Source organism: Cynara cardunculus (genome assembly GCF_001531365.2).
Source record: "Cynara cardunculus var. scolymus isolate 2C chromosome LG 17, CcrdV1, whole genome shotgun sequence".
In the NCBI taxonomy this organism is placed as follows: Eukaryota; Viridiplantae; Streptophyta; class Magnoliopsida; order Asterales; family Asteraceae; genus Cynara; species Cynara cardunculus.
The window spans coordinates 373521-388978 of record NC_037544.1 but is presented as its reverse complement, the minus strand read 5'-3'; the positions used below and the strand labels follow the sequence as shown (position 1 = coordinate 388978).

Here is a 15458-nt window from a genome sequence, read left to right as displayed (position 1 = left end):
TTTTCTTTGTGAATCGTCCGGGGACGACAGTAGCTTCTTGCTTGAGTAATTCTCTGTTCTTCTCTTCCCTTATCCATCAATCAATATCAGCAAACCCTAATCCATGATCGCACAATTACTTTTTTCACTTTGATCAACAGTCGGCATAAGAAGAAAAAACCCTTGTCTCGAAAACCCTTGAATCCAACCATTTATTGATTGATTCTCTTAATTCAATAATCTGATCGATTTGCTTTGATGCCAATTGATTATATGTAATACTAATCGTACAATCAACGATTCTATCGGCTGTGTTTTTGTGGCCAATGCTATTTGTCAGGTTGATTTCAGGATGAAGTTGCGGAGAAGGAGGGCATCAGAAGTGGTTAGTGCACTTATTATTTTCTTCACTCTTTTTTTTATATCGGAACTTGTCTGATGGAGTGTGTTAGTTAGGGTTTATTCACTTTATGCCACCACTAGCAACTTTATCCATGGATGCATCAGCAATTCAGCATCAGTCTTTGATGATGAAGAATGAATTGAATTGGTATAATACTTCAAAATCCATGGACATAATTGAATTTGTAAGGAGCAATTGAACAAGTTATTTTCCCTTTTCTGGACACTTGTTTTAGAAGTACATGTGGTTGCATGAACTTGATATATGAGAGCCAGAAAATCTGGAAGCTTGCCCTGAATTATTGAATTCATTTTCGTTGTCATGGATTAATTGTGCTTTTAACTCATGCTATTATCTGATGCATCCCTGTTTTTTTCTGCACATTACTGATATGGTCAATCTCCCAAGCATAAATTTCTAGCCTATTTCTGTTCTACCAATGTTTTTGCATTTCCCTTTTGCTCGTTTCATATTATAATTGTATTCTGTAGGTATGATCTGTTATTAGAGTTTGAATTCTGTATAGTTTGACATGTTCAAACGATAATGATACATGTTATATGTTCCCCTTTATTGTGTATCAGCCTCCCAAAATTGGGTCCTTCATCAATGGTGTACTTGCTGCTCCGCTTGAAAGTATCGAAGATCCCTTGAAAAGCTTCTTCTGGGACTTTGACAAGGTATCTTTGCAATCCTATCTGATTTGCGATATAAGATTTGCTTGTATCTGGGTTGATGGCATGATTGTTGTTGATACAGGGAGACTTCCATCACTGGGTTGATCTATTTAACCACTTTGATACTTTTTTTGAGAAATACATAAAACCAAGGAAGGATTTGCAAGTTGAGGATGATTTCTTGGAGCTTGATCCTCCCTTCCCAAGGGAGGCTGTCCTGCAGATTTTGCGTGTTGTAAGGATAATTTTGGACAACTGCACAAATAAGCATTTCTATAGTTCCTATGAGGTAAATTTCTTTTTATAATTGATTGTCCCTAATTTTAGTTTGCAGTGTTCCTAACAACCCGGATTAGTACTGCTTAAGTGGCCTCCTAGGCTTAAACATCTCATCTTTTTACTGGGTTGAGGTTGCTTGATTGGCTGCCTAGGAGTTTAGCATCTTCAATTCTAAGAGCATATTTCACCCTTCAACCTGCTGTTGAACTAATTGGATCAGTAATGATTTTTTAACCATGACATGTTCTATTTCAGTTCAGTTAGCATGCTTAATTTTTCCCAATGCGTCCATAAGTTTCCGTGCTAATTGCTAATAGTTGGAGTCTTTCTTATGTGAATTTTTGCATCTTGAATTTTTTTTGTCATCCACATTATTTTGTGTTATTTTCCTAATCCTGGATATATATCATGCAGCATCATCTTTCTTCTCTGCTGGCTTCCACCGATGCGGATGTGGTTGAAGCCTGTCTACAAGCTTTATCATCTTTCTTAAGGAAATCAATTGGAAAACACATCATAAGAGATACATCTCTAAGTCCAAAGCTATTTGCTTTTGCACAAGGTTGGGGTGGGAAGGATGAAGGACTTGGGTTGGTTGCTTGTGCCGTAGAGGATGTATCTGACCCAGTAACTCAGGAGTTGGGCAGTACCCTCCATTTTGAGTTCTATGCGGTGAACGATTCATTGAAGGAAAACTTAGCTGCAGAACAGGCAACCGAAGGTTTACAGATTATCCACTTGCCTAAAGTCAATACTTGCGAAAACTCTGATAATGATCTCTGGCACAAGTTAGTTGAAGAGTATAAAGTTCCTCGTGGTTTAAGATTCTCCCTTTTGACAAAATTGCGTTTTGCAAGAGCTTTCAGCTCCTTTGCTGGCCGACAACAGTACACGTGCATTCGCTTGCATGCGTTTATAGTTCTTGTTCAAGCATGTGGTGATACTGATGATCTGGTCTCCTTTTTTAACACTGAGCCTGAGTTCATCAATGAATTAGTCACTCTGCTGAGCTATGAAGATGCAGTCCCTGAAAAAATTCGAATATTAAGTCTGTTTTCATTGGTTGCTCTCTGTCAAGATCGCTCTCGGCAGCCAACAGTGCTGTCTGCTGTAACGTCCGGTGGGCATCGTGGCATCCTATCTAGCCTCATGCAGAAGGCTATTGATGCCGTGGTTAGTAAATCGTCTAAATTTTCTGTGCTCTTTGCTGAGGCTCTGCTCTCCTTGGTCACTGTGTTAGTTTCGTCCTCATCTGGCTGTTCTGCAATGCGTGAAGCAGGGTTTATACCGACCCTTCTGCCTCTTCTTAAAAACACAGATCCTCAGCATTTGCATTTAGTCAGCACTTGTGTACATGTTTTAGAAGCATTTATGGATTACAGCAATCCAGCTGCTGCTTTATTTCGTGACCTTGGAGGATTAGATGATACAATTTTTCGACTGAAGGTAGAAGTTTCTCATGTTGAAAATGGCTCAAAGCAAGAAGGCACTTCTGTAGAGATGGATAGTTCTGAATGTAGCAATAGTCAAGTTGTTGCTGGTACATCTTCTGAATTGGATAGTATGCAACCTCTTTATTCTGAAGCGTTGGTGTCATACCACCGGAGGTCCCTGATGAAAGCTTTACTGCGTGCTATATCCCTTGGGACGTATGCTCCTGGAACCACTGCTCGTGTTTATGGTTCCGAAGAAAGTCTGTTGCCACATTGCTTATACGCGATCTTTAGAAAAGCTAAAGATTTTGGTGGTGGCATGTTTTCTCTAGCAGCAATTGTCATGAGTGATCTCATCCACAAAGACCCTACTTGTTATTCAATCTTAGAAGAAGCTGGTCTTCCATCTGCGTTTTTAGATGCTATAATGGAGAGTGTGCTCTGCTCTGCTGAAGCAATAACATGTATACCTCAGTGTTTGGATGCCTTGTGCCTTAGTAATAGTGGCCTCCAGGCGGTGAAAGATCGTAATGCTTTGAGGTGCTTTGTGAAAATATTTACATCAAGAATGTATGTACGTGTCCTTATGGGTGATACTCCAAGTTCATTGTCTAGTGGTCTGGATGAACTAATGAGACATGCTTCTTCCCTACGTGGGCATGGGGTAGATATGTTGATTGAGATTTTGAAAACCATCGAAAAGATTGGATCTGGACCTGAAGCGGCTTCATCCACCACTGAAACTCCAAGCTATTCTTCAGTTCCAATGGATACTGATGTCCTTGATAAGTTGGGGGATATCCCTGACTCGGGGCAGTGCAGCAAGATTCAAAATCCTGAGAAGCATCCTGAGCCATCTTCTGATACATCTTTGTTTAATGTTGAGTCCTTTCTCCCTGATTGTGTTAACAATGTTGCTSGTCTGCTTGAAACRATTCTTCAAAATTCKGACACATGYCGTATATTTGTTGAGAAAAARGGAATTGAAGCTGTTMTGCAGTTATTTACTTTGCCTYTGATGCCTKCYTCWGTTTCTRTTGGACAGAGCATMTCTGTTGCTTTTAAGAGCTTCTCTCCACATCATTCTGCATCYCTTGCTCGAGCATTATGTYTTTWCKTGAAAGARCWTTTGAARTCAACAAATGAGCTACTGGCTTCTCTTGGTGGTATGCAGCTTKCGCTGGTAGACGAGATTAAAAGGACAAAGGTATTGAGGTGYCTTTCTAGTCTTGAAGGTACATTGTCKCTTTCAAATTCTTTGTCGAARGGRACTACTAATCTTGTGTCTGAACTGGGAACTTCTGATGCGGAKGTGYTGAGAGATCTTGGAGTTGCTTACAGGGAAATACTCTGGCAAGTTTCTATTTGTTGTGATTCTAAAGTGGATGAGAAGCAGAGTAATGAAGCAGAGGCCGAAAATGTTGATGCTGCTGTTGGTGGTAATGCTGATACTGCCGCTGCTGCAAGTAACACTGTTGAAAGGGAAAGYGATGATGATGCGAGCATGCCGGTGGTGAGATATATGAAYCCTGTTTCTGTTCGGAATAGTTCACACCCCCACTGGGGTTTAGAGCGWGAYTTYGTTTCRGTTGTYAGATCTGGTGAAGGCTTCAGTCGGCGCAGTCGACATGGATTAGCACGTATACGAGGAGGAAGAACCGGTAGACATCTTGATGCATTACATATTGATCCTGAGGCCTCTGTGAGTAACAATGAGACAAGTTCTTCCCAGGATGTGAAGACAAAAAGCCCTGAGGTTCTTGTTATGGAAAACCTTAACAAACTTKMTTCTACCATACGTTCTTTYTTTACYACTCTTGTAAAAGGATTYCCATCATCTAATCGCCGGAGGGCTGAAGCTGCATCACTAAGTACTGCTTCAAAGAACATTGGGACAGCACTGGCGAAAGTTTTTCTTGAGGCACTTAGTTTTCCAGGGTACAGCGTGGGTTCTGGTCTTGGTACGTCATTAACAGTGAAGTGCCAATATCTTGGAAAGGTTGTGGATCAYATGGCWGCRCTAACATTTGATAGTAGGCGTCGTRTCTGCTATACSGTAATGRTAAATAACTTCTATGTCCAGGGGACCTTCAAGGAACTACTYAACACTTTTGAAGCTACAAGYCAGTTGCTATGGACATTGCCTTATTCTGCTTCRACWKCTGGTGKTRAYCATGAAAARGRTGAAAGAAGCAAATTGTCTCACAGTACATGGTTACTTGACACGTTACAGAGCTACTGTCGTCTTCTAGAGTTTTTTGTTAACTCTACCTATCTTTTGTCTCCAACCTCCACACTTCAAGCTCAGTTGCTTGTACAGCCTGTGGCTGTTGGCTTGTCAATTGGGTTGTTTCCTGTWCCTCGAGATCCYGAARTGTTTGTTCGTATGCTGCAATCKCAGGTTCTGGATGTCATYCTTCCTGTCTGGAACCAYTCTATGTTTCCTGGTTGTAATCCTGSATTCRTTACTACAATTGTGACACTTGTCACCCATATATATTGTGGTGTTGGTGATGCAAAACGAAGTCRMAKTRGTGGGTCTGGGGGTGCTAAYCAGAGGTTCATGCCTCCACCTGATGAAGCCACTATTTCTACCATTGTAGAGATGGGATTTACGAGGGCAAGGGCAGAAGAAGCGTTAAGACGTGTTGAAACGAATAGTGTCGAGATGGCCATGGAGTGGTTGTTCAGTCATGCCGAAGATCCTGTGCAGGAGGATGATGAATTGGCAAGAGCACTTGCTTTATCTCTAGGAAACTCATCAGAAACTTCTAAAGTTGATAGCACAGAAAAATTGGCTGATGTCCAAACAGAAGTGGCAGAGGCAAAGACACCGCCCATAGATGACATTCTTGCTGCGACGATGAAATTGTTTCAAAGTAGTGATTCAATGGCTTTCCCGTTGACAGATTTGCTTGTCACCTTCTGCAGTAGGAATAAAGGAGAAGATCGCCCAAAAGTGATATCGTATCTTATTCAACAGCTGAAACTCTGCCCACTCGAGGCTTCAAAGGAAACCAGTACACTCTGTATGATATCACACACATTGGCATTGCTTCTTGCTGAAGATGTTACCGCTAGAGAAATTGCTGTGAAGAATGGCATTGTCTCCATAGCAATTGATATCTTGATGAAGTTCTTGGTAGAAATCGAGTCACAAAATGAACTTTTGGTACCAAAATGCATCAGTGCTCTGCTTCTTATCTTGGACAATCTGTTGCATACGAGGCCCAACTTCTCTTGTGACAGTAAGGAAGGAACACAAGCAGGATCTTTACCTGATCCGAGGCAAGAACAAGCATCTCTTTCAGTTCCTCAGGAAGGTATTGAAGAGAAACCTACTCCAGTTAGTGTGGATAAAGAAAAAGGCAGTGCATTTGAAAAGATATTTGGAAAATCTACTGGTTATCTGACTGTTGAAGAGGGTAATAGGGTACTGACTGTTGCCTGTGATCTGATCAAACGACATGTTCCTGCTATGGTCATGCAGGCAGTTCTTTTGTTATGTGCTCGCTTGACCAAAACACACGCTCTGGCTTTGCAGTTTCTTGAAAATGGATGTATGATTGATCTTTTCAGTATACCAAAGACTTGCTTCTTCCCTGGATATGACACAGTAGCTTCTGCCATCATTCGACATCTCATTGAAGATCCTCAGACACTACAAACAGCAATGGAATTGGAGGTACGGCAAGCTCTAAGTGGGAGCCGTCATGCTGGTCGTGTTCCTCCRCGAGTATTTTTGACATCTATGGCTCCTCTTATTTCTAGAGATCCCGAGGTCTTCATGAAAGCGGCGACAGTCGTATGTCAAGTGGAAACCACTGGAGGGAGAACTGTTGTATTATCCAAAGAAAAGGAGAAAGAGAAGGAGAAATCAAAAGCACCTGGTGTTGAAATTGGAGCATCTTCTACTGAATGTGCTCGTGTACCAGAAAATAAATCTCAAGATGGGCCAACGAAGTGTGGCAAGGGTCAGAAGAAGATTCCTGCTAATCTCACCCAGGTCGTTGATCACCTGCTTGAAATTGTCTTGAAATATTCTTCATCGAATCCTGAGGAAGATTGCACTAGATCTGCTAATGCCATGGACGTAGACGAGTCTGCTGCTAACAAGGGTAAAACGAAGGTGGATGATACAAGGATAGAATTGGACAGTCTTTCAGAAAGATCAGCAGGGTTAGCTAAGGTGACTTTTGTCCTCAAGTTGCTKAGTGATATTCTTCTGATGTATGTACATGCAGTTGGAATAATTCTGAAACGTGATCTGGAGATGTGTCAACATCGGGGACATAATCAGCTGGAATATCCTGGACACGGTGGGATAGTGCACCATGTTATGCATCAACTTCTCCACCCTTGTATGGATAAGTCTTCTGGGAATGGATCTGATGAATGGAGAGGGAAATTATCAGAAAAAGCTTCATGGTTTTTGGTGGTTTTATGTGGTCGCTCAAGCGAAGGGCGTAGGCGTGTGATAAATGTACTTGTTAAAGCTTTGTCTTCGTTTGCAAACTCAGCCAACAATTCATCTAAGCACAGTTTATTGCCAGATAAAAAGGTCACTGCTTTTGTAGATTTGGTTTATTCAATTTTGTCAAAAAATTCATCGTCCGGCAATGTACCTGGTTCTGGATGCTCCCCAGATATAGCTAAAGGAATGATTGATGGAGGAATGATTCCATGCCTATCCAGTATTCTTCAGGTGCTAGATCTAGACCATCCTGATGCCCCAAAAGTTGTAAATATCAATCTTAAATCTTTGGAAGCCTTAACACGGGCTGCCAATGCTGTGGAACAACTTACATTATCTGATTTGGCCAACAAGAAAAAGTCTGTTGGTTTGAGTACGAGATCTGATAATCAGATGATTAATACTCCAGTTGATCAGATACCAGTGGGTAATCGTAGCAGTAGTCAACATGAGATCACAGGCACTGATGATGCTGAGCAACATCATGAAGAAACAACTCAAGTTGAAGGTGGTCACCAAGCAAATATAAACCAGCCGGCAGAGCAGGAGCTGAGAAATGAAATGGACGAAACTGAGAATGCAAATCATTCTGTGGAGCTGGGGATGGGTTTCATGCATGAAGAGATGGAAGATGGCGGTGTTTTACGGGATTCTGATCAAATTGAGATGACATTTCATGTTGAGAGTAGGGAAGGCGATAATACTGGTGATGAAGATGATGACATGGGAGATGATGGTGAGGAGGATGAGGATGATGATGATGGTGATGACGAGGATGAGGATATAGCTGAGGATGGTACTGCTTTGATGTCCCTAGCTGACACGGATGTGGAGGACCATGATGAAACTGGCTTGGGAGATGAATATAATGATGATATGGTTGATGAAGAGGATGATGATTACCATGAAAATCGTGTTATTGAGGTAAGATGGAGGGAGGCCCTTGATGGGGTACTTGGGCAACCAGGAGCTGATAGTGGRCTTATTGACATTGCTGCAGAGCCCTTTGAAGGGGTGAATGTGGATGACCTTTTTGGCCTTCGAAGACCTCTAGGCTTTGATCGCCGTCGTCAGCAGAGTAGAACCTCATTTGAGAGATCTGGTACAGAGGCGAATGGTCTGCAGCATCCTCTTCTATTGAGACCATCACAGTCTGGTGACTTGGGTTCAGTGTGGTCATCAGGTGGCAACTCATCTCGGGATTTAGAATCATTGTCTGGTGGGAACTTTGATGTTACCCATTTCTATATGTTTGATTCTCCTGTTCTTCCCTTCGATCATGTACAATCTACCGTATTTGGTGACAGAGTTGGAGGTGCAGCGCCACCACCACTGGCTGATTTTTCTGTGGGTTTGGAGTCATTGCGTGCATCTGGACGAAGAGGACCCGGAGATGGCCGTTGGACTGATGATGGGCAACCACAAGCAGGTGGTCAGGCTGCTGCTATTGCACAGGCCGTAGAAGAGCAGTTCATGTCTCAGTTACGCGGTACTGCTCCTTCATCCAGTTCTGCTGAAAGGCCTAATTTTAATTCAGGATCTTTAGGGAGACAATCAGATTCCCCCTTAGGCAATGATAATCATTTGGCAGCAGAGGGTGTGGATAGTGATGCTCTGCAGAATGAAGGTCGGCATGGTGAGAATGATCAAAATACTCTCCATCAACAGCTTAATGAAATGGTTGAAAATGTTGCCAGTCAGGAACAAGTTCAGCCTAATATGGTTGTGGAACAAATGGGAGAACAACAAGCACAAGGGCCCTGCCCTGATGTTGTAAATAATGCACACGATGGTCATGATAACATGGAACTTGGAGAAGGAAATGGGAGTGTGAATGAGCTTCAGGTAAAGCTTATTATTACTTTGTTCGTTATAGGAGTTTATTTTATTTTTTGGTTGAGTTCTCTGATGCAATTATGTACATGGTGTGCTGATTTTTTGTTCAGGAGTTGTCAGCAACTGAAGACGTGGCGAGTAATCATCTGGTAATTGCAACTGATGATGTGCCCAATTCTGGTGATCATCATGCTATAGTTACTGGAAATGACGATGTTGATATGAATGCTGATTCTGAAGCAAATCAAGGAGGGGATCCCTTGCCTTCGATCGCTGTCATAGAGGAATCATCATCTGGACAGAACACTCGGATTGCCCAGGTCAATGGTCAAACTGGTCAATCAGATGAAACAGATGCAACTATTGTGGCCCCAAATGCAAATGGCATAGATCCAACCTTCTTGGAGGCACTACCTGCAGATCTGAGGGCAGAAGTACTTGCTTCACAACAAGCTCAATCTGCCCCAGCTCCGGTTTCTGCTCCTGCTACAGCTGAAGACATTGATCCAGAATTTTTAGCCGCTCTTCCTCCAGACATCCAAGCCGAAGTTTTAGCACAACAACGTGCACAGAGGGTTGCACATCAGGCTGAAGGGCAACCTGTGGACATGGATAATGCTTCAATTATAGCTACTTTTCCAGCGGATTTGCGCGAAGAGGTTTGTATCCTGAACTCCAGGACTTCATACATGTGTTAGTATGCTTAATTCTTGTCGTTTGCTTGTCGGTAGGTGCTATTGACGTCTTCAGAGGCAGTTCTTTCAGCATTGCCCTCTCCGTTGCTTGCCGAAGCACAAATGCTCAGGGATAGAGCTATGAGTCACTATCAGGCCCGTAGCTTGTTTGGAAGTAGCCACAGAATCGATAACCGTAGAAACGGATTGGGATTTGATAGGCAGACAGTAATTGATAGGGGTGTTGGCGTTACAATAGGACGAAGAACATCTTCTGCTCTTCTAGAAAGCTTGAAAATGAAGGAAGTTGAGGGGGAGCCCCTTTTAGATCCTGGTGCTTTGAAAGCGTTGATCAGGCTTCTACGACTAGCACAGGTAATAATTGCTCCATCTAGTCCCTTAATTGGTATTAGGGTTTTGCTAAGTAAGCGTCTTTAACAACCTTATTTGTTCAGATACTTTATAATAAAACATGTCGTAGTTGTCTTTATTAATTGTATTGTACTCGAACTAACAAGTGAAGCATTATGAAAGAAAAGCTACTCAATACGTTGATGCTGATGGATGCTACATAAGCTTGCTACATAAGCTTACTACATCATCCAACCATCTTTTTTGTCTGTTTTGGGTTTTTAAGATCCTTTAATTAACCTAATACGATTTGAAAAAACGACTGATTTTCTTTTTCATTTTGCAAATACAATATCTCAGATCATTTTTAAAGTTGAAATTTTTTCTTTCGTTTCTCGCTCATTGTGTGTGTGTCCCATGTCCACTTATCATTGTATCATGGTGACTAAAGATACAATTGAGGGATGAAATATGTTCAAGAACTGTGGTTTTGAGCTCATCTTGGGCTTGAAGAAAACTTCATTACATGATCCCGTTTAACATTTAGGTTATTAGCTTTGAAATATATAGAACACACTCGATTTAAAGGTTCACCATTTTCACTTGTTGCTGTCAGCCCCTTGGGAAAGGCCTTCTGCAAAGACTTTTCCTAAACTTATCTGCTCATAGTCGTACAAGGGCAATCCTTGTTTTTTTGCTACTGGACATGATCAAGATGGAAGCTGAAGGTCCTGTAAGTGGATTGACAGTAGTAAATTCTCAGAGGCTTTATGGGTGTCTGTCTAATGTTGTTTATGGCCGATCACAGCTCTTAGATGGTATTGTTTCCTTTTAACATGACACTCATTTTGTTTAAATTTTTTAAATATTTGTTCATGTTGATGCTAAAGAGTTGTTCATTTACAGGTCTCCCGCCGCTAGTCCTGCGTCGGGTCCTTGAGATTTTGACGTACTTGGCTACAAATCATTCTTCTGTTGCTAATTTGCTGTTCTACTTTGATTCTTCACTTGTTCCGGAGTCCTTGAATCTCAAATACCATGATAGGAGGAATGATAAGGGAAAAGAGAAGGTTGTTGAAGGAAGAGACATCTCTCATCCTGTTGGATTGGAGGGTAATATTCCTGTATTATTGTTTGTAAAGCTCTTGAATCAATCGCTTTTCCTTCGCAGTATTGCTCATCTCGAACAGGTATTTTGGTCCATCTATATCATTGTTACCTTTCAGGCTTTCGGTTGCACTGACGTGGTAGCTCTGTTGTGGGTTTAACATTCGTTGTATATTAAAATTGTTGTGCAGGTCATGGGACTGCTTCAAGTTGTTGTATACACTGCTGCTTCAAAGTTAGATTGCCAATCGCATGCTGAACAAGCAGTGACCAGTTCCCAAGGTCTGCCTGGCAATGAAGCTGCTGATCATCCTCAGGGAGATTCTTTCTCGGCAGGAGCAGAACCTAGTCAGAATGATAAAAGTGTCAGTGATGGATTATCTACGTCAGATGACCAAAAAAGTGTCAACATGTATGACATCTTCATGAAGCTACCACAAACTGATCTACATAATCTATGCAGCCTCCTTGGCCATGAGGGGTAATATTTATGACCCAATTCTGAATTTTTCCAGTTGTGTCCACTGTTTGTTTTGAAATGAGCATTTCCTTTCAAAATAGCCTTTTCTTATCATTATTTTACCCTCTAGTTGTCTGATGTACTACCTCGCACTTTTACGTGCTTATGTTGCATTTGATTAGAAGCATTAATTTGCCCCCATCTTAACTGCATAATTTTTATGTGTTGCTTTACTTAAAAGGTTGACACCTGAATAATTTGTCTACTAGGCTATCAGATAAAGTTTACCTGCTTACTGGGGAAGTTCTGAAGAAGTTGGCCTCAGTTGCTGCCTCGCATCGAAAATTCTTCATTGTGGAGCTTTCAGATTTAGCTCATAGTCTAAGCAGTTCAGCCATCCGAGAACTTATCACACTGAAAAACACTCAAATGTTGGGTCTGAGTGCCGGATCCATGGCTGGGGCTGCTGTTCTAAGAATCCTGCAGACACTTAGCTCTCTCACTGTACCTGATATTGATGGCAGTAAGGGTGTGAAAAGTGGTGACAATCAGGAGCATGTTACCATGTGGAAATTAAATGTTTCACTTGAGCCTTTGTGGCAAGAATTGAGCGAGTGTATAAGTGTGACAGAGACGCAGTTGACACAAGGCTCCTTTTCTTTGGTTATTTCAAATGCCAACGCGGCCGAGCATGTTCAGGGCTCTTCATCTCCTCCTCTCCCACCTGGAACTCAGAGGCTTTTGCCCTTCATTGAGGCCTTTCTGGTCCTGTGTGAAAAGCTTCAAGCAAACAATTCTCTTCTGCAGCAAGATGATGCCACCTATGCAACCGCAACGGAAGTTAAGGAGATCTCCGGGAATTCATCACCTAGTGGGGTGAGGATTGATGGTGCTGTGACATTTGCTCGGTTCGCTGAGAAACATCGGCGGCTTTTGAATGCCTTTATCAGGCAAAATCCTGGCTTATTGGAGAAGTCACTTTCTATGATGCTGAAAGCACCGCGGTTAATTGACTTTGACAACAAAAGAGCGTATTTCCGTTCTAGAATTAGGCACCAACATGATCAACACTTAACTGGACCGCTGAGGATAAGTGTTCGACGAGCATATGTGTTGGAAGATTCCTACAATCAGTTGCGGATGCGACCCAGTCAGGACTTAAAAGGTCGTTTAAATGTTCATTTTCAAGGTGAAGAGGGTATCGATGCGGGTGGTTTGACAAGAGAATGGTATCAATTGTTGTCGAGGGTAGTATTTGACAAAGGAGCTTTGCTTTTTACAACTGGAGGAAACAATGCAACCTTCCAGCCAAACCCTAATTCTGTTTATCAAACAGAGCATCTTTCTTACTTCAAATTTGTGGGCCGTGTGGTTGCTAAAGCTCTGTTTGATGGGCAACTGTTGGATGTTTACTTCACCCGTTCCTTCTATAAACATATCCTCGGTGTGAAGGTAACATATCATGATATAGAGGCTGTTGATCCTGATTATTATAAGAACTTGAAGTGGTTGTTGGAGGTAAGTACACTTGAAGATACGGTTTATACTTCCATATTAATGTTGTTTTTCTACTTCTAGAGTTCCTATTGCTTCTTTATACTTGCGGGTTTTTTGACCACCGCTGTTTCTTGTATCAGAACGATGTAAGTGATATACTGGACCTGACATTTAGCATGGACGCCGATGAAGAAAAGCACATCCTTTATGAGAAAACAGAGGTATGTAAGAAGCACTTTATCCATTTGAAGTTCTAAAATCATATAGGAATTCTTTTCTACTAACAAAATTGTCATCAACTTAAACATTGAACTTTGGTTGGGCTATCCTTTTCTGGATTGATGGTTTATTTTTTATATGGGAAAAAAGGTTACTGATTACGAGCTCAAACCGGGTGGACGGAATATAAGGGTAACAGAAGAAACAAAGCACGAGTATGTGGATCTCGTTGCTGAACATATACTTACAAATGCGATACGACCTCAAATTAATTCCTTTTTGGAGGGTTTTAACGAGTTGATACCGCGTGACCTCATTTCTATTTTCAACGATAAAGAGCTTGAGCTGCTGATTAGTGGACTTCCGGAAATCGATTGTGAGTTTACTTACTGGTGCATTTAAAACAATGTGCTAACTTGTTTTTTTGAGGTCATTAAGATAACTTCTTGTTATTGCAGTGGATGATCTGAAGGCCAACACTGAATATACCGGATACACAGTTGGTTCTATTGTTGTTGTGTGGTTTTGGGAAGTTGTAAAAGCATTTAACAAGGAAGATAGGGCGAGATTGCTTCAATTTGTGACGGGTACATCAAAGGTATGGTGTAGTTATCATCTTTATTACCAAATTCTTCTTTAAGAAGATATAAAAGTTGGCAGTAACATGTTATATACTAGTAATCTAGTACTTACATCTGAATAACGATTTGAAATACACTCATTTCCCTTTTTGGAAGTAGACAATAACCCCATATCTATCTATATATATATATGTATTACTTAGGTTCCGTTGGAAGGTTTTAAAGCATTGCAAGGTATATCCGGTCCACAAAGATTTCAAGTTCACAAAGCTTATGGAGCTCCCGAGAGGCTGCCGTCAGCTCATACTTGGTTGGTGTTTTCTTAGTTTTGTTAGCTGTGACTCAAGCATTAAGTTGTTTTATTTACGTCTACTTTTTTCCGCAGTTTCAACCAATTAGATCTTCCTGAATACCCGTCAAAGGAACATCTTCAGGAGCGATTACTACTTGCTATCCACGAAGCTAGTGAAGGGTTCGGGTTTGGATAGTGATATAAATCTGGCTGCTTCACATTGTAGTGTCCCATTTCAGCCATTGCTATGTTATGTAAATGTTAGTTTCACTTCTTGGCTTCATTCAGATTGCTAAAAGGAACTCATGATGTGCCTGTGTTTTCTCATCTTAATTACTAAACTGAACTCATAAATCATATTTGTTTTTGTTTTGGGATAAAGAATGAACATCAATTTGAAGACGCAAGAAGATGGATCACGCCGAACAAGCATTTTTGGGTCATACTCGTAGCATGGGAATGCAATGCGGTCTTATGGGTTATAAAAAAAGATTAAATTTGAAGATTCCGCAGGCTGGCTTCGTGTAAATCGTAGCTGTTTTCGGTTGGTTAGTAGCTCTTGACCGATTCAGTTTCTTGATTCATGTTACCAAGTATTTGAAAGCACCTTCCATATCAATCTTTCTTTGCAATTGCAGATAGCAAACAACCAGCTGAACCCAAAAGCTTGCATGGAGTAGTTTGGGGATATGTTTGCCATGTGTTTTATGGTAAATTATATGGGTATGAAATTTGTTGTGAAGTGGGTTCATAGTGATTTTATGTTTATTGAAAAAGGTCAAGAATAAGTTTTGTGGTCATGAAGAAAAAATAACCACCACTTCCTGGTGTTGTTTGGATTTGTTGGAATTATAGCGAACGAATAAAGAAAATACATCGTTTCGGTTTATGGGATTTGATACGTTTGAAAACGAGTTTTGGATCGGGTTAACGTGTACTTTTTTAGAAATTACTTTTGTGGTCGGATTTAGGGATTTTGTGATCGGGTTATCGATCATTCTAAGTTGATTCCTAATTTGGAATCATTCAAAGTCATGGACATTCTTACTTTTGATCAACTTTTTCATGTTTGAACCAAAATAGTATATCGTAAATGTCACTTTTGCAATTAACAAATATGTACTTTTTATGAATAAAATATGATTATAATGTATCCAACCAGAATCATATTTAATTTAGGAAAATATATTTCGTAA

General features: G+C 41.0%; 1 protein-coding gene across 2 annotated transcripts; it reads left to right on the top strand.

Annotated features, from left to right (window-relative positions):
• Positions 1-15186, top strand: LOC112500729 (E3 ubiquitin-protein ligase UPL1-like). 2 transcript variants are annotated; one of them, XM_025104294.1, is made up of 18 exons: positions 25-45; positions 320-364; positions 967-1062; positions 1142-1348; positions 1753-9090; positions 9192-9740; positions 9813-10130; positions 10723-10924; positions 11013-11296; positions 11405-11694; positions 11943-13191; positions 13311-13391; positions 13540-13765; positions 13848-13987; positions 14174-14280; positions 14356-14522; positions 14645-14810; positions 14901-15186. In XM_025104294.1, exons 2-16 carry the CDS (start codon positions 332-334, stop codon positions 14456-14458), a joined length of 11223 nt encoding a protein of 3740 aa, XP_024960062.1. In that variant the 5' UTR covers positions 25-45; positions 320-331; the 3' UTR covers positions 14459-14522; positions 14645-14810; positions 14901-15186. The 2 variants fall into 2 exon arrangements, with proteins under 2 accessions (XP_024960061.1, XP_024960062.1); XM_025104293.1 differs by having other exon boundaries at positions 1-364.
• Positions 15187-15458: the final 272 nt, after the last annotated feature.